This window comes from Notothenia rossii, assembly GCF_949606895.1.
Source record: "Notothenia rossii genome assembly, chromosome: 4".
NCBI lineage: Eukaryota > Metazoa > Chordata > Actinopteri > Perciformes > Nototheniidae > Notothenia > Notothenia rossii.
The window spans coordinates 17369206-17387723 of NC_136902.1; the positions used below are offsets into that span (position 1 = coordinate 17369206).

Genomic DNA, 18518 nt, shown 5'->3' on the forward strand with positions numbered 1-18518 from the left:
TACATAAATTGACTTATTCTCCTGGTCTTACCCTGAGCATTAGAAAAATAAATGATGGCTGCTTGCCTTGTCTTCAGATTGGGTCACTTCTCAGGTCACTACTGTTAGGAAGGATCAAGTATCATCCTCATTGCTGAGCTGATGTCAATAAACTGGAATCCATCAACGTTCTCTCCCTCACTATGTCTGTGCCCCCTGTCTCTTAATCTGATAAAAGTCTGTCCTGGAAAAATCCTGGAAAAGACAGATAGCAAAATATGGAGATGGTTCATGGAGAGGTTAGGGGCAATGAAACTAATTGATTGGTGTCCTGTTTCTCCAAAGTTGATTCATTAACGTTGTCTCTCTTCACTGCAGGACCGTGCGCAGAGACTCCACATACAGATGGCTCCTAGGGGCTAAAGGGAAAAACTGGACACGGGTAGTATGTCACTTGGAACATTATACAATATCCAAGTCAAAAACAATATAACGATGAGGAAATTATACAAAGTGCAGTATAACATGTTTGGTCATAGTCACTGCAGTCAGTGAAAAGCAATATATTTGCCAATGCCCAGAAGGATACAGACTAAAAAATGTTTTTCATGAATTTCATCTCAGATTTCAGACTTTGGATTCAGTCAGGAACAGATAAGGATACTGAAACTACTCACAGATGTAGCACCAAAGACGCATTATTGGCAGAATGAGCCATGTATCATACATGAAACACAAGGAAATGGAATTGGGAACAGAACAAATTGAGCAAACCAGACTCATGATCCACTGTTTTGATACACAGATAATTAATTCAAACATGAATTCAATGAAATGTGTTTTTAAAGCTGTAAATAGACCCACACTTGCAGTGATAGGATCACAGATATATCTCATTGCTCTCTAACATCTGGACAGTGTGCTGGGGCCGACATCTGCTTAAAATTGTGCCAGTCATTTCTGTGAAAAATGGTATTCAGTTCTGAGCTGTCTGCCAGAATAGACAAAGATTTAGAAATAGTTTCCTTTTCACCGTCTTCCTGCTTTTGCAAGGCGACAGTTTCTGGTGCGATGGGGTGAATCTTCAGCAGGAGGCTTAACACTTCAGCAGCTTTACACATTGTATGTCTTTAAATCTTTGCAGCACAAGCAGACAAAAGGAAGCTAAATGAGTCCATACTGTAGAGTAGTGCATACCATGAATGAAATAAGATGAAAGGGTCTAAAAATATATACCAAACTACACACTCCTATCATCTTAGAGCACACTTGAGTCTGAAATATACGTATTTTGGAAAAACTCTCCCACCTGTGTGATGTGGCTCTGCATACTGTGAAACTGTGTGTTTTTCTTTCACACTGACTTGTAAATGAAGAGTAAATACAATGGGGTTAATGGTGTGGGCTCCGCACACAGGTGTGAAGGAAAGAACAAATCTTCTAAACAATGCAGAGGCCACTTCAAACTCTGTCCTCTTCCTCCAGGTCTTCCTACTGAAGGTGGATTTTAAAATCAACCGCACTCACTGAGAAGTCATGGTTCAGCAGGCCTTCTATCATGCTCCTAGTGATGAGGAACTATGAGAACTAGACCAGATAACATTGTGATTGATCCGGTGCCTGTTTTGGTGTCTTCAGAATTTATAAAGGAAAGATTGAAGAGGCTTTTAAGAGAAACCATTGTGTTTTTTTGTGAAATGTTGTCATATTTTTCCGACCCAAGAGTGCTCAAACTGCCATGAGACGTTAGAGCTATCAATCATTCGCGTGTGTTGGAGTCTAGTTTAATATTTTTGTTATGATTCTTTATTTTCTTTCTCATTTTTCTATGGTATGCACAATTGGATGAACAAACAATCCATTACTATCATTACGAAAGTAACTAATGCAATACAAAATTGACACAATAATCAGAAAAGATGTTCTATCTATACAAAGGGAAGAAAGTAAACACTTTTGTAACTATAGTTTGCTTTTGTGATTTTTAATTCTTCAGATAAAAGAACATTGCATCTCAAAATTTAGAAAAAAAGCATCTACAAAAGATTGGGGACATTTTATAGGGCTCAATAAACCTCAATTGAGACACTGATCAGCCACTGACGCTCTCATTAAACTGAATTAGGAAACTGAATTGATTTGAGTTATTCCCAGGGAAAACCTCCTGAAAGACACAGGAGGCAGTTATGCATGAATTCAAGAACAACATGGAAATGGGGAAAGATATAAGCAGGGGGTCGGGGTGTGGATCGCAACTGAAGCTGTGGCTAGGATTTTTAATGACTGACCGCGGTGAGAGCAAGGAGGAGGTCCATTGTGTCCGGATCTGCAGCGTCTGAGCCGGCTGCATGGCACTGCACACCGGGGCTGAACTTTGATGTCCAACTACTCCCAGAGTAAGAAAAGGAGAGGGAAAAGGAATAAAATGTATCAGGAATTAAGAAGAAAGAAAAACGTATATTGTTGGAGATTGAACAGAAAGGGGTACGGAGCGGGAGATGTGATGGCAAATGGAGCTAAATCAGAATTAAGAAATAGACCAAGTGTTGTTTGTGTGAGTGTGTGTAAGAAATACAGAGATGGTAAAAGTACACACAACCGTTACTCAAGTAGAAGTACAGATACTCGTGTTTAAAAATACTCTGGTGAAAGTAGAAGTACTGACTAAACTTCTTTACTCGAGTAAAAGTAAATAAATATGGGCTTCAAAATGTACTTAGGTAAAAATGACCCATAACTACCAACTGTTTTATTGATTAACTGGACCTCAATTTATATTAATAGAACAATAATGTCATTGTTAGCTAATGACTGCTTCGATGCTGAACAACGGCAAAATGAGTTTTCATTGGTCCCTCTTCTTTAGAGAAGACCAGGAAATGATGGATACACGGATCGTGTTCAAATCAATACGCACGCAATGACTCCAAATAATAATGATCATGCCACCAAACACAGATTAAGACTAAAGTAACCAGCCTGTTTTGAAAGTACATCTTTTTGTGTAAAAATGTAAGAAGTAAAAAGTCGTCAGAAAAATAAGTAGTACTGATACCAGAAAAATGTACTTAAAGGTCCCATATTATACACATTTTCAACGATATATTATAGGTCTCAGATATATATGAAACATGTCTCTGAAGTGTTTGCCTCGAAATATCTAACAGATCACTCATTGTAGCATCCCATAATCCCCCCTGTTTCAGCCCTGTTCCAAAAGTGCTGATTCTCTGTCTGTTACTTTAGATGAAAATAAGGAGCCCCTCCCCAAGCCCCTCTGAGAGATATTTGGTAGAAAAAAACACAAAGGTGCTCTATGAGGAGATTCAGGTGATAAGGTGGGCGGGTGTTACCTTGGTTGGTGATTGGCTAATGGTTAAGCCTCTTACACACCGAGCCGATTATCGGTTATTATTACTCAGATTGGTGTGTACTGCACCGTCGTGTCTTTTCGGCCGTGCCGACACCTTCCGCCGCCGATTCGACATTTCGACATTTCGACATGTCAAAGAAATCACTCTGATTGGCTGTTCAGCTAGTGAATCAGTGCATGAGAAGTGAAACGGAAGTGAGGGACCCAAACAAACTATTAAGAAGGCAAATCTGAGATTTCATTTAACTCCAGCTCTCGACATAGGTTCGGGAAAGCCCCATGAGAAACTTTCGGAACTCTTTACACAGAGGGGACACATGTTTGTGTATAAAAGAAAAACATGCATTTTGCATAATAGGTGACCTTTAAGTAACAAAGTATTTGTACTCCACTACTTCCCACCTCTGAAGAAACAATAAAAGGGAGAGCCACCAACTCATATTAGCTGTCAGTACCCCTCTTGTGCAGAGCAGCGAGGTTGGGGTGGGATATGCAAATAGAGGCTGTCTGCCGGCCCCTTCAGAGGCAGAGAGCGCTGCTGCTTGCACACAGCCTCTCTCCTGCAGAGTGCAGAGGACTCGGAGGCTCCAGCCTAGTCAGCAGGTCCCTCCAGTTGCATGTGTATGTATATGGAGCTGACACTCTCTTCCCTCCTCCTTTCCTCTGTCCTGCTCTCCTCTTTCTCTTTACCCCTCCTCCAGCACACCTTTGTGTTGTCTTCCTTGCCCCCCTCCCTCTTCAGCCTCACTAGTTTTCCCTCTGCTCTGTCCGATGTGCTCAGACTGTGGTTAGTGTGTGAAGTGAAGGCGTGCGGCGTGAGATGCTGCTGATGCTACAGCTGTTTGGGCTTCATGTCTCCTTCAGGGCCCGCTGAGAAAGACAACACTGCACGTGAGCCGGGGAACTTCTACCCAACACTCTGAGGAAGCTACAACTATCACTTTTTACAACTTTTTCCTCAACAGCCAGTTCAAGACTGTGGGACAAGTTGTGCTTTTTAAAAGTCTCAAAGAAGAAACATGGAGAAAACAATGAGGACCAAGTTGTGTCATCTGGTTGCAAAGCTCTTTCTCTTAGGAGTGTGGCTATCTGTGGCGGACAGTAAAGGAACTTTCTATGGAGGCCATGTCAGTCCTTTCTATGGGAACAGATTCAACCTGTACAAGGCTGGACTCAACCCTCACCATTCCCCAAACAAGCCCATGACCCGTCACAAGTAAGTGCTCCTTTTTGGACATGTCAGAGGCGCAAGTGCAGGTTTTATTTCCCTTCCCACACCGCAGGGTATTGAATTCAAACAGGCATTCCAAGTAGCTAGAGTGCTTCAAGCAGGACCCACCTCATACTGTATTCCCCCTGAGAAGCACATATCACCAGCGAGTATGCAGAAATATGGTTTTAGTTAGGGCATCGTCTTGGTAACAGATCCCTGAATTGACTCTCTGTTTCTCCCTTACTCACCACCCGCCCTTTTCTGTGGTTCACACCTAAAACCATCTGTGATTAACAATATAGAGAAACAAATACATGCTGCATTATGAAAACAGAGCGTCTTTATTGCCTTTATGATTTAGTGAAGGGGGTGATGAGTTGATTGATTGATTGATCACTAATTCAGCCATTTCTGTATGTATCAGTGTGGTTGGAAAAAGGGGTTCATAAAGAGACAAGTCTTACAGTGCAGCTGGACACCCGCTGACAGAGGGGAGTGGCACCTCTTATCTCCAATCAATACTTGACACAGTCTCAACAGAGCGCATTGAGATTACTGTTGAAAGCTTGATTTTTATCTATTCATTTCTTTCTTTAATTTTCTTCTTTCTTCTGTCAAACTCTTCCAAAATCAGCAAGTAGAGGTAAAAGGATATTTTCAGTTTTTATTCAGTGATCTGTGATGCATGTCAAAACATTAGAATCATATCGTCAGAACAGTCAAACTACATGAGCAGTGGGGAAAACCAATCCTAAGCAACGCATGATGCACTTTAAAGCCATGAAGCTGTGAGATGAAACGGAGTCTTGTGGATATATTTTGCCTGGATGGCAGATTTTTGGACTGTGGGGCTCTTTCACTCGGTCCTCCCTTTCCCGTCTCTTTTGCTTGGCTTCCCCCGAGAGCTGTTATGTCTTTGGACAGCTCCCCAGCTACCTGCTGCTTCACTCAAACTGCCACTGAACACTGCTGATCGCCCAGCCCTGCTCCGTCTGCTATGTGCACACACCTCACCAAAAACAGCATCCCTCACCCCGAATGCAACACCCATTTTTGGTCTTTAGCCTAACAAAATAACTCTTATCTATCTCCTTACCTTCATTTCTAGTTATCGTGTCATCATATGGTTACAATTGCAAAAATTCACTTCTTCTCTTATTGCCTCTACTGTATGCAATACATCTTATTATTCCTTATATTTAATATTTAACACTTTGCTGTTCATGTCTTGTGGAAGAACTGCATGCTGGTGGCTTATGGCAGTAGCATCCAGTTCTTTTTTTACAATGACACCAGAGAAGTCTATTTATATTCAAGCATGCCAATTAATGCCAAATAAATTTCCAAGCCTGAAGCCCAAGAATGATTGATAGACCAATAGATTAATTGTTGTTTTAGATTGTTCTATTTTAAAGTAGCTGACCAGTCTTTGCAAATGGTCAGTATTTGCTGGTAGCTGGTCATATTTCCCCACATGTGTCTGGCTCCAACTATAGTGTTTATACAGGAGTTGCTGACCCACCTTGGACACAATGGGCCCCGGGGACGGGTCAGTGTCAGACCACCACCACAGATATACGAGCAAAGCTGTTTTTGTCCTGGACTGGCCACTGGAAATAGACACTTAAAAATAACACATGTGTGCTCTGACAAGGGTGTGTGTGTGTCTGTGTGTTAAGTGTGTGTCCATGTATGTAACGTGGAAAGTTTGTTTGTGTGTATTTTTGTGAAGGATTACACTGGTATGCTTTTACAGCTTGTAAATACAAACTCTTGTGTCTTACCGACTGCAGTCACAAGGACAAAACACTTCTGTCTTTTAGTGAGGTACTAAAACAATTCTCAGCTGTTGGAGCCTTTTTTACTTTCTGTTGAATTATCTATGTTATGGCAGCAGAGCGAGTTATTTGATTTCACACTCTTTCCTTTTACTCAGTGCAACCGTTGCTTTATTGATAAAGATATACGGCCCTGTAGTCACCGACTGTGACATTTTAGAAAGTTACAATACTGTACCTGTCACAGCTTTATTGCAATAAGCCTACACGGGCTATGGCTAAAACTGTCCAGGCTTAGCTCAGATTTTCCAGATTGTAATATTCTTCCCAGGCTTTGGCAAGGTTGTAAAGTTTCATGATGCTCATGTTTTTTACATTATATACCATTATTTTCCAACAGCAAATAAATATATCTCTGGTTTTATTATTATTAACTGGTTAGGTTTGGCAAGTCCAAAAAACAGATCTACGTCTATTTGTTATTCTATGTATCAAATTCCTTGCATAGTTTTAATAATAATAAAGCAAACAAGCTAACTAAAATTGTGTATAATATCACATATAATATGTCTCACCATGTTACCATGTAACTACCACTATAACAGAACATATCAAAACAACAGGTGAAACATAATCCAAGAGCCAAACAGTCATCACTGGGACATTAGTATAAATCAATTAGGATCCCAGCAGATGCCACATGCCTTCACTGATCAGATTAGAGAGATATCCCAGGGCTTTTTGATGATTAATTGGACAGAGATCAAGGGGGTAAAGGTCAGTGAGTTGGCAGAGGTTAGAGGTTGTGGGTTGCTGTTGTAAGTTTGTGTTGAGTGTCCAGTGGAGGACAAGACTGGAGCCAATCTCCTGCTAAGGGTCACAGAGGCTGGGCAGTGAACTACAGAGCTCATCACCAACATGCATCTGACTGGCTTTCACTGACCTCTGCTCAGATGTTGAAATTGAAAGTGAAATTCCAGTTCACCATCTACTAGGCTAATGCATTCACAATATTACATTTTCCTTATAACTGTGATGATTCAATATCAACGTTAACATGTTTTAATATAATTATGATCATATGATGTCATAGATGGACCAAAATCTGTTGCCTATCTCCACATTGCCCATCGAAATGTAGACACATTCCTATTTAAACGATAGAAAAGAATAGCTTGACATTTAGTTAATTAATCTTTAGTAAAGAATGAGAAAAAAGCAATCATGTTTGAGCTTTAAAAGGGTTGGCAACCTTGCTTGCCTTTGGAGAGAGTCAGGCTAGATGTCTCCTCCTTAGAATCTTTATAATTAAGTGGCAATCCTTAAGATTGTAGTCCTGGTTGATTCGGAAACCTTCTGGTTTAAGCTTAATCTTCAGCTACCAAACAGGAGTCGTATTGATCTTCTTGTCACATTCTCTGCAAGAAAGCAAACGGGAGCAATTTCTCACAATTCCTTCACATGTGTGAAAAGATCAAAAGTTGGATTTGGCAGCTTAAATTCAGGCACTGTACCAGACCATTGTGGTGAAGGAAGAGCTGAGCCGTGTGGCAAAGCTGTCGATCTACAATCCAACCCCCATCTGTGGCCATGAGCTTTGAGTTTTAACCAACAGAATGAGTTGTCTTCCTTGTGGTGGCTGGGCTCACCCTTAGAACTAGCTTAAGGAGCTCAGACATCTGTAGATTGAAGTAGAAGCACGGCCCCTTGGCCACTTAGTCAAGTCCTAACGTTTAACCCGACAAGGTCTAGCAAAACGGTGTTAAATGAACAAAGTTTAAACATTTTAAATGAGGTTTTTTAGCTCTCTTTGAATAATAAATGGGTCCTATCAGTCCGAAAACATGTCCTTTTTGCTTTGTACAGCAGCTCTGTGTAACACATTGCTTTTGATTAATTCCCAGACACATTCAGTGCAATGAACCTTACAATTCCTTTTTAAAAACCCTATTATTTCAAGAACACTGTGCGCTATTCTTACACAAAGAAGATTATGTGCTTTGGGAAATGCCTGAGGATAAGTTGTGTTTTTTCACTACCGGTGTTTGAGCCTCTTAAAGTACTCCAAGAGAGAAACAGAACAAAACAACATTAAAAAGTATAGGACTGTCCATTAAAGCAAGCGCAAAATGATCTATAATGAATAGAAACTAACAGCTACAAGTTGTAAACATATTTGGATGGTTTCATAGCTGTAGTGAGAATTAGAGGCAGATTGCCAAAAGCAAGCACATGTGAAAGTAATGGTCTGCCTTAAGGCTATAATAACTAGAGCTGGCATTGGAGCTGACTCTTTCTTTGCATGTCAGAGTGATCCCATTGGTTCTACAGCTGGGAGTATCACGTCTTTCCTTTAACCTTAATCAGTAGCCACAAGAGCAACGTCAATCAACCCTGCACCATGGGGCCTTCAACTCCTGCCAGTTGGCTAGAAATAGGTTTCATTAAAAGGGTATATGGAAAGAGATGGGCCCTGGAGAAGAGCGGTTAGCCTATAGACACGGTTGTTAAAGGTGCTATTAAAGTTTGCATGGTTTTCTATCTGGCCTTCTCCAGTCATAAATCTGTCCGAGTGATAAGCGGTGGCCTGGGTTCAAACAGTCAGGAACCCTGCATGTGAAAGAACGGTCAGTTGTAAGGAAGGTGAGCACTTTAGTACCAAAGCGTCAAAGCAACGAGAGAAAAGCGGCAACTTTAGAAAGCCGGGGATTTCAGGATCATGAGGCAACACAGAGGGGCTTCTTGAAAAAACTTAAGAAAGTAAAAAAGAAAAAGGCAGACATATTAGAAACAGAGAAAGGAGCGGGACTGGTATGCTTATAAAAGTAAACAGAGATAACCTGCACTTTGCAGATTTTTCAGAAAAAATGTAGAGGGAGGTTTTGAGAAAAAAAGGGGGATAGAAAGGTGAGTTGTTTTGGGCCCAGCAGCGGGTGGAGGTCTAGCAGCAATAATATTTACCAAAAGGCTCCCCATGAGAAACTGAGATGGGAATTCTGCTTTTCCCATGGGAGGATCTGAAACGATTTAAGAACTGTAATGCTATACTGGAAATATTTACAGTGGGACCAGACTTGCAGTCAAAAAATGACACGCTCTAATGACAGAAAAAAGACAATATTGTGGTGTTAAAATGGGGAAGTGTATTAGGAGTGGGGCAAGAGAAACAGTAAGGATGGCTTTTGGTATATATTGGAGAGAAAGAGACGTATGTCAGATAAAGGTGAGAGGAGAAAAAGAGAGTTTAATACACAGATGAATTTGAAGGTATGTAGAGTCAATTGGGGTTGGGTGGTTCAGTGAGGGTGTGGATCAACTGGAGACTTGTTTTCCTTCGAGTTTGGGTGTTTTTCTTGATGTTTTCTGTGGAATTCTACTTGTTTCCCTTGACACACATACAAGAAAAAAAATTATGTATAAGAAAAAATGGTTAGAAATATGTTCATATTATCAGAAATCTCTGAAATACCATTTACTGTAGTTTTAGATCATACAAAAGAAACCAATGAGCATTTTTTGAATATGTACAGTGAAATAGTCAAATAGGCAATAAGTAACGCTTGAATCAGACCTGGCTCAATATTCTTCAAGGCATAATTCAGTCTTAAACTGCATACAAGACGAGTGGAATGTAACCACATTAGATGCATTACATGAGGTGGGTAAATCCAGTCAAGATAAGCATTCTAATCAACTGCTACTACAAACTGTTAGCTGGTGTTAAGCGCCATTTGTTAGCCTGCTTACACACTGAGGCGATGAACATGTAAAACATGACATTATACCATCAGCTTTTTTAACAATGTCATTGTGAGGATTTTAGCATGCTGGCATTAGCATTTAGCTCAAAGCATCACTGCTCTTTGCCGGTTTTATCTGGCATTGTATAAACTGTAAGGATTTACAAACATATGTTGGTGTCTTTCTTTACCTCTCACTTTACACTATTATTTTTCTAGCTCTGGTCCTCCGTCCAGATGCTTTTGTCTGTCCTTGGGGCAACGTTACATTTTAAGGCTCATAACGCCTTTCTGCTGAAACAAGCTGTTTCTGCCCTAAAGCCAAGGAAAAGTTCACCTGCCCTCAGTTGACATCTTTAAATCATGTTTGAACACTAATTTGTCCCTGACCCATAAATCAGATTGAGCTCTAACCATGATGCCTTAAAAAATGTAAAACCTGCAGATGTATGTTGTGTTTTTATTAAAACTGTTGATGCTAATTATCTTTTGCATGGGTATGGTATGGTATGGTATGTTGCCCAATGTTATTTTAGTCGTAAATTATGTTGTTTCAAACTACGCAGCTTTTACGGTCTAGCACTTACTGGGTTATCTTGTGCGGTCAACCGCTCCCATCTGTCACTATTGAGTGCTAAACATTGGAAAGTATTTATACGCTTTGAACCAGTATCTCTGTGCCACTGGCTGAGAGATGAGGTGTGAAAATAGACCAGAGGAGGCTCCTTTTTCTCGTTCCTTTCCATAATCCTCGGATCACAATAGATGAGAACTTCTCATCCCTTTATCCTCAAAGTGTCCCGATTAGTGCTGTCATCTGCAGACTGGAGATCATCCAGACATGCATTAGCAGACAAAACAAATGTCTCACCTACCTGGCAACATTTCAGACGGCCTGTCTCTTCTCACATATGACCACTTGCTCATTATGGTTCGTATTTCTCTCGATAAAGCTCATGTAATCCTTATCCTGAAAAGCTGTGTGTTCCCTGTGGATATGAGATAAAAGGGCCATGCGGTGTGTATTATAGGCGCACATGTGTTAGAAGATATCAGTGTCGGTGCAGCTGACATACACTATCACGATCTCTCAATTGGAACCTCAACTTTCATCCAATAAAGATTAGTTTTTACACAGCACAAGTAATGACCTTCAGTTGCACTGGTCGACACTGCGGTGCAGAGGGACAGGATTTATCTCAGCGCTTGACTTTGATTCCCACAAATGCCAGAACCCCTCTGTCTGCAAGACACTGAGGATAAAATATCACTGTTTTACCTAAATGACATTGACAGATCTGTTAAAACCGGCAAAGAGCAGACTGGGGAGAGAAAGGCAGAAACAGACACTAGGAGAAAGTCTTTTTTCAACCCATGAACATCTGGATTCCTGAACTATTCGGGCATTGTAAGTAGTTTGAAAGCCATTGTCCACCCCCCCCCCCCCCACTTTTCACTCCACTGATTTGCTCGGCCTATAACGGAGAAGGGGTCCCATACTTACTGTATTGAATACACAGACAAATGTGTGTACTGCTCTCCATCAACGGTCATAAGTCCTTGTATGCTTGTAAAAGTTTTTCTAATTCTCACATTCACAAAAACAAAGTCATAAAGATTTGTGTCGGATTCAATAAATCTGTCATTTATGAGGAGGAAGCCATTTATTTTAGATAATATTACAATTTTACAATATAAAACTCAGAGCTTTTTAAGCTACTTGTGTTTAAACTTCTCTGAATGAAGTGTCATCAAATGTTCTTAATCCAGGAATCCCTTTTACTGTCACCACCTAAATGTGATTGTCTACATGTATTTTTCATATGTTAGAAATGAATTATGACATTTATTTTGGCACAAAGGCTCTGTGTAGCAGCAAATGAGAGCAGAGGGAGTGATCAGTGTTGACCCACCTCCAGGGGTCGTAAAGAAAAGAGCCTGCAGTTGGGGTTGTGCAACATAAAAGAATGAAAGCAAATTGTTTGCAGCATTGTAACAGCGGCAATACACGACTGGGCGGGGAAATACCACGTGAGTTTGTTATGAGTTTTAGTGAGAGGGAAATTGTGCCTGCAATGATGATACAGTGTTGGACTTACGACCTTCATTTCATTTACCTAAGCACCACCTGATACATAAAAGAACGTTCTAACCTTGTGTCTTTAGCTAAACTGCAGCAGCCAGTAAATTGTCTGTGTGGGTTTAAAGTTGTTTAAGAGCTCCCGTCATACCACATCAGTTTAGGTCATAACTGCCACTTCCTTAACAACCCATGACCTGGCAGCAGGTTGTCAGGCTGGTATCAAAGGAGCTCTGTCATTTTGACTCCTGCCCTTTTCCTTCCACCGCTATTAACATATGTCAACACGCAGAGAGTGTGACACACACACAGACACACACAAATGCTGTCAACACAGTCAATGATTTGTATAAAGCAGCAGCAGTGCCGCGGTTTCTCACAGTTTCTGACAGGCCGCCTGTAAGCCCTCTGAACCTGTTAACTTGGCATGCAGAAGCTCCTCAGCCCCCGTCCCCCTCCCTGCTCCTCCAAAAACCTCTATTCGTCCCAAAACAGCTGTGGAGCAAACGTAAAGTACTGCATGTGTTGCTAAACGTTCCCCTCTGAATGTAAGAAATGCTTCACATGCGAGTCTAAAGAGTGCAGATCATCGTTTCCTGTGTTGCGCAGCGGCCAGGGGAACATTTAGCAGTTGCTATAGCTGCACTGGCAATGAAGAAGGAGAAGAAGAGAGAAGGTCCAGATCCAGCATGATGCAATAACTACTCAGTTATTGTGAAGTTATTATTTGTTGGATAATGGACATATCTGAGAACTCCTGGGGATGAAAACAGTCTGGATGATATTCCATGATGTTGGCTCAAATAACTAAATATGTCAATAATAAATGTGTTTTGAATTGCTAAATCACCATTTTTAACTAAAAGGAGACATAAGAAGCATTCAGGCAAAGCTCAGCAAAAAATCGTCTTTCATCACGCTGTTTAATGCCAAAGGGATCCATAAATATGAGACTTTTTAAATAAAACAGTGGAAGATCACTTACATTTATGAAGCTCTTCTTTGAAAACTACTCCAGCTTGTAATTTCTGGTTATAATTAACCCCTAAAAAAGGCAATTTGAAATTGATATTATTAAAATGTTACATAAGATAGACAAGTTGTGTTTATGAAACACTAGGGTGGTGATGAAAAGAGAGGCCTCATATCTGAATGACATATTTGTCAGTAAGGAATAATCTCATCACCCAGCTGGAGGGGGAGTAGCAGCAGTGCTTTGTAGGGACATATTACTAAATAGGACAAAGTTATTTAAACAAATACTTCTTTGCTTAAAGTGAGACATTTTTGAAAGAAGAAATTACATATTCTTATGTCAAAAGTGTAAATGATAAGCAATAAAACAGTCTCTAACTTTTTCAGCAAAGGCTACTAGCATTAATACACATCATTTGACAGGTATGGAGCCGAAAAAGTCCCTTTTCATCTTTTATATGAGAGAGAGGGGTATTGCCAGTTGATATGTCAGTGCTGAAACTAATCATGATGTCACTCTACTGTGTCCACAGAAACCACTGTGCCTTCGTGGTCCAGAAGAACATCACATGCATCATGCAGGATGGAGTGTCCACCTACGTGAAGGCCGAGTACACCACCAAGTGCATCTGGGTTCAGAAGTGCTCTGTTGTCATGTAGGTTTTCCAAAAATATGTATCACAAAATGCAATACAGGAAACGGCTAATGTTGTACCCGATAACATTAGCCTTATATAATATATGTTAAGCTTAAGTCCTAAGGAGCTTCGTTGTGAAGTAAAACATGTGCTGTAATTACTTCAAGAGAAACTGCAGCATGTGGACTCATTGGTGAATATAATCTATATCAATGCTGCCCTCTAGTGTTCGTATCATGTGATGTCAGTATGACTGCAGATCTTCAGCTGCTTGAACATCTGTGTTATTAAGAGTTATTTTACCATGCCAATAGGGGCTAAATACTTATATAATAGTAAAATGTATGTACGGTCCTACAAAACGAGGTCTGGAATAATACTTTAACTAGACTTTAACTTTATCTACTGCAGATTTACGAGTGTGTTTCTGCATGTGTGTGGGTCCATCCATGTAGACATACTCATTAAGCTTTCTAGATGTGAATTAAAATATCCAATACACAGGAAATGAAAGTGGGGCTTTTCCCTTTGAAAAAAGTGTGGATGTTGGTGTGTGTGTGTGTGAGCGAGAGAGAAAGTTGCTTCAATCCTCTGATGCCGCATCATTTAAATGATTTGGACGTAATCTCCTAATCTCCCTCTAATCTGTATTTGATCCCATAAAGAACAACCTTCATCCCTTTATCTCTGATCTGCACCTCACACCCTCTGACCTGGCTCTGTGATCCTAATTAGGAAAAACAAATGCTTCACTTCTGATATCATTCCTCATTGTTCACATGTTTTTGTTCTGTCCCCTTCAGGTACAGGACATTCTACAAGCCAACGTACAAGGTGGGTTATAAAACTGTGAGCGAGCTGGAGTGGAGATGTTGTCCCGGCTACTCAGGAGAAAACTGCTATGATGGACCCACGTCGTTGCCTGACGTCATGGGTGGGGGTTTACCCCACCGGCCAGGAACGAAAGGCTTCCCCCACGGCCCTAGACCCCCTGTGGACCACAGGCCTGGAGGAGGCCAGCTGGAGCCTGGTAGACCCTTCCCCGCTGTGCCTGACCTCAGACCAATACCCTCAGGACACCTTCCTACTGGTAATGGAAGACCAAACTATGGTGAGGACATAACAATGTATTGTAAAGCCTGAGGTACATCGTTTTTTTCTTTATTTAAAAAGAAAATCCTCCATTGTCCTTTTTGTTTTATCCCTGGAAATACAGGAAACAGATTTGGGATTTCAGGAGTGACTGGTGAACGTTTGGACCGAATGGAGCAGGATCTGCGGCGCCTCACACAGGGTCTGGACACTCTCAACGGGGTGGTGGTCGGCCTCGAGGAGCGCCTGCGCACATCTCTCCGGGAAGATACAAACAAAGTGTTGCTGTCCCTGCTACCAAACGCTCCCCGGCTGCCTGACTCTACAGTGGGATTCGGGGTGTTCCCAGATGGGACTCCTGATGGACTTGAAGGAGAAAGCTTCAATGGATTTGGAGACTTGGCAGGGAGGGTTACGGAAGTGAAGGATGAGCTGCGAGCCAAAACTCACATTTTAGAGGAGATTCAGGTACTGGTACCATTCTGTATGTCCAAAGATGATGGACACAGATCTCTACAGATGGTTCAGGTCTCAGTTCACCTTCGCCCTCCTTTATTAAATCCAACTTTTCTTCCCTTCTCACCTGTTTCTCCTTAGGGGATGGTCCTGGGTCATGATGGCCAGTTGAAGAGGCTGTTAGGCGGAGCTGGAGGGAGGCCTATCTCTGGCTCCTCTTTTAATGTGGAACAGATCCTGGATGCCAAGCTGGCTGGCGTACGAGCTGAGATCCTTGATGGATTTGAGCGCCGTCTGACCAGCCTGGAGACCCACTGTGACGAGAGGATTGGGGCGGTGAAGAACCAGTGCCATAGGGAGCACATGGACGGCCAGGAGCAGATGCAGCAGTCTCTAGATGGACGAGAGACCGGGATCAGGGAGGAGTTGGGCACTTTGCAGGCTCAGATCCAGGGCCTCACTCTCACTGAGAGCTGCTGTGGACAGGTATGACATTGATGTGATCACCAATTCGTCAAGTAAATAGTCCATAAATATATACTTGTTAGTTTTTGGTATAGATCCATTTTTTTTGCCAGAATGCTTGATTGATTTCTTACCATTTTTCAATCGTCTCTACAGAGAAGTGACATTTTATCTGTCAGGTCTAATTTAAATTGTATTGGTTTGTTAATGAACTCATAAATGATTGTTTTTGCAGGTAAACAGTTTGTCCCAGCGTGTGCTGCTGCTGGAGGAGTCTGTGAAAGGTTTGACAGAATCTCAGAGACAGCTCCAGACTGCTCTCACTGATCAGAGCATTCACGTGGAGACACTGATCGAGACCCGTCTGCTGGACATAGAGGTACGCCTTAATTCTACAGAGGGTGGATTTGATGGTGGGCTGCCCGGTGGTCTGGACGGCTTCAAGAGCATATTGGAGGACAAGCTGAAGACCCTGGAGGAGAGAGTGTTTGTAGCCGTGGAGGAGCTGAGTAACGCCACTGCTCCGGCCCTCCTGGAGGGTCAGGTGGTCCCAGCACTGGAGACGGAGATCGAGTCTGTGAGGAGGAGAGTGGAAGGAGACCTGGATGGCATTCAGAAACAATTAATAGATCTGGAGCTTCTCTGCACCTCCTCTTGCGCGCCCTCCAACCAGCCAGCAGGGGGTGTCAGTGTCACTGAAGTAGAGGAGGCGTGTGAAGGGATGGAGAAGAAGATGACTGACCGCCTTGATACACATTCCAACCAGCTAGACCGCCTTAACAGAACCCTGCAGAAAATGTTCTTCCACATCGCACAGGCGGAATCAGAGGGCAACGTCCATGGAGAGATCACCCTGCTGAAGGTCAACATCAACTCTGTGAACCGCACTCTGAAGGGCCTGAAGGACTCTATCAGATTCATTGCAAGTGAAGTGGGCAGCGCGAACGCCTCCTGGGAGCAGAGAGAGCACCAGATAGTCAATCAGGTGCAAGGAATCACCAGGCTGGTGGGCCACCAAGCCTCACTCCTGGGGTCCGGGGAGAGGAGGTTGGCCCAGCTGAAGGGAGAGTTGGTTTCCCTAAAGACACGGCTGTCTGGGGAGCTGCAGGGCTGCCGGAGCACAGCCATAGAAGTGCAGAAGGAGGTAAAGGACGTTGACAGCAGGGTGAGCCAGGTGGAGGGGCAGTGCAGCAGCCTGAGTGAGCTGGCAGAGCACCTGGAGAGGATCAGGGCAGAGCTCGAGACACACTCAGACTCCTATCTGTCCGAAGTGAATGGCACCCTGGCCGCCCATTCAGAACAGCTAGCGGAATTGAAAGGGGAGGTCAAAGACTGCCAAAAGTAGGCAGCCAACCAAAAAGGAGACCAGTAGCATCTGAGCTACAGAATATTTTCAAAAAGAGACTTGTGTGCGATCGAGTGACTTCCTCTGTTTCTCTCCTCTTTCTTTTAAATCCCATCTGCACAGATGCAAATGAACTGAACCGGGGGAAATCCTTTCCCAAAAGTTCCCCCTTCCCCTCCCGAGGTTCTGGGTGTTTAGTTAAATGAAGTGAGGAGAGGAAGTCACACAATACAAAGACACACTTATGGTTGTATAGCTGGGCAATATGTTCCCTTGAGATTTTATTCTATAGGGCATTTGATTTTTTCTCTAATCATGATTGTTTTGTTTTACATTCTATCTTTTTTAACTTATATAAAGTGACTGCATTGTTCTAATGTCAAACTGTTGGTATTAGAGTAATGGTCAAACAAAGTGGATGAAATGGGACTAATACGCTGCTATGGGTTTCTACTGACAAGCCCACTTGACATCCTGTGTGTGGACACTTGTTTGGTCTTTTTTTCCTACTGTATGTCCATTTGGTGCTATTTACGTTTTTGTAAACTTCCCTGTTACACATTTAAAATGATATGTATTTCTGCTTTGACAGTTGTGTTTGTATATGCCGCAGTGCTTCAAATTGCATGGAAATTCCAAAACTCACCTTTAGGGGAGAGTGACAACACATTACATGGCATGGTAAAGATTACAATAAATACAATTTAAAACACTTCTTGGTGGCAGTGTTTTTAAGACACAGTGAGGCAAAGTGGGATTTTTTGTAAATTGTGTTTCCAATTATACTTAAATAAAAAGACAACTTTATCTCAGTAAGAAGAATTGTTACAATTATAATTTATTTTATTTGTACATTTTTCCACATATGTCTTTTTATTAATGGTCAATATTATCTCTATAATATAAACCCATTTATAAATAATCAACTGACAAATATGAGAAAATAGAAAAAACAAAACAATATGTGTGACCAGATTTTGTCACACAATTAGAATTTTATGAGTTTTTGGATTTATTCTGCAGTATAGTAAACTGCAAACCTTCTTAACTTCACTGTCAATACCTGCATTTGTGACCCTACCTTAGTACTGTGGAGGCGCCATGTTTGATAACAGCTATTCAAATAAAGCCTGTGACTAAGTATCATAAAAAAATCTGCCATAGCAAGTTGAAATTCCAAATAAGGTAAAAGAATCTGACTAACATTCGTATCATTTATTTTTCTAGAGGCAGATACATATCAACGTCCTATGAGCAGTAATTAAAATGAACTTGCTAAGATGTGGTTTGGTGGGTTAAATATACTACTTTATTTACAAAAAGAACTGTTTCAAACAAAACATGTTTCCCAGGCTGTTTCTGTCTTTACCCAACCAGCAAATGT

General features: G+C 41.7%; 1 protein-coding gene across 4 annotated transcripts in view; it reads left to right on the forward strand.

Annotated features, from left to right (window-relative positions):
* emilin3b (elastin microfibril interfacer 3b) overlaps window positions 1-17846 on the forward strand; it is a 49438-nt gene extending 31592 nt beyond the window's left edge. For 2 of the 4 annotated variants that reach the window (XM_079675950.1, XM_079675951.1), the window contains exons 2-6: window positions 13672-13794; window positions 14580-14887; window positions 14993-15336; window positions 15466-15810; window positions 16025-17846. In XM_079675950.1, the coding sequence (XP_079532076.1) occupies window positions 13715-13794; window positions 14580-14887; window positions 14993-15336; window positions 15466-15810; window positions 16025-17134 (2187 nt within the window). In that variant the 5' untranslated portion in view covers window positions 13672-13714 and the 3' untranslated portion in view covers window positions 17135-17846. Of the gene's footprint in view, window positions 1-2083; window positions 2376-3864; window positions 3974-4216; window positions 4569-13671; window positions 13795-14579; window positions 14888-14992; window positions 15337-15465; window positions 15811-16024 lie in introns of those variants that run through there. The other 2 variants (XM_079675949.1, XM_079675948.1) reach the window with 2 other exon arrangements.
* The last annotated feature ends 672 nt before the right edge of the window (window positions 17847-18518 follow it).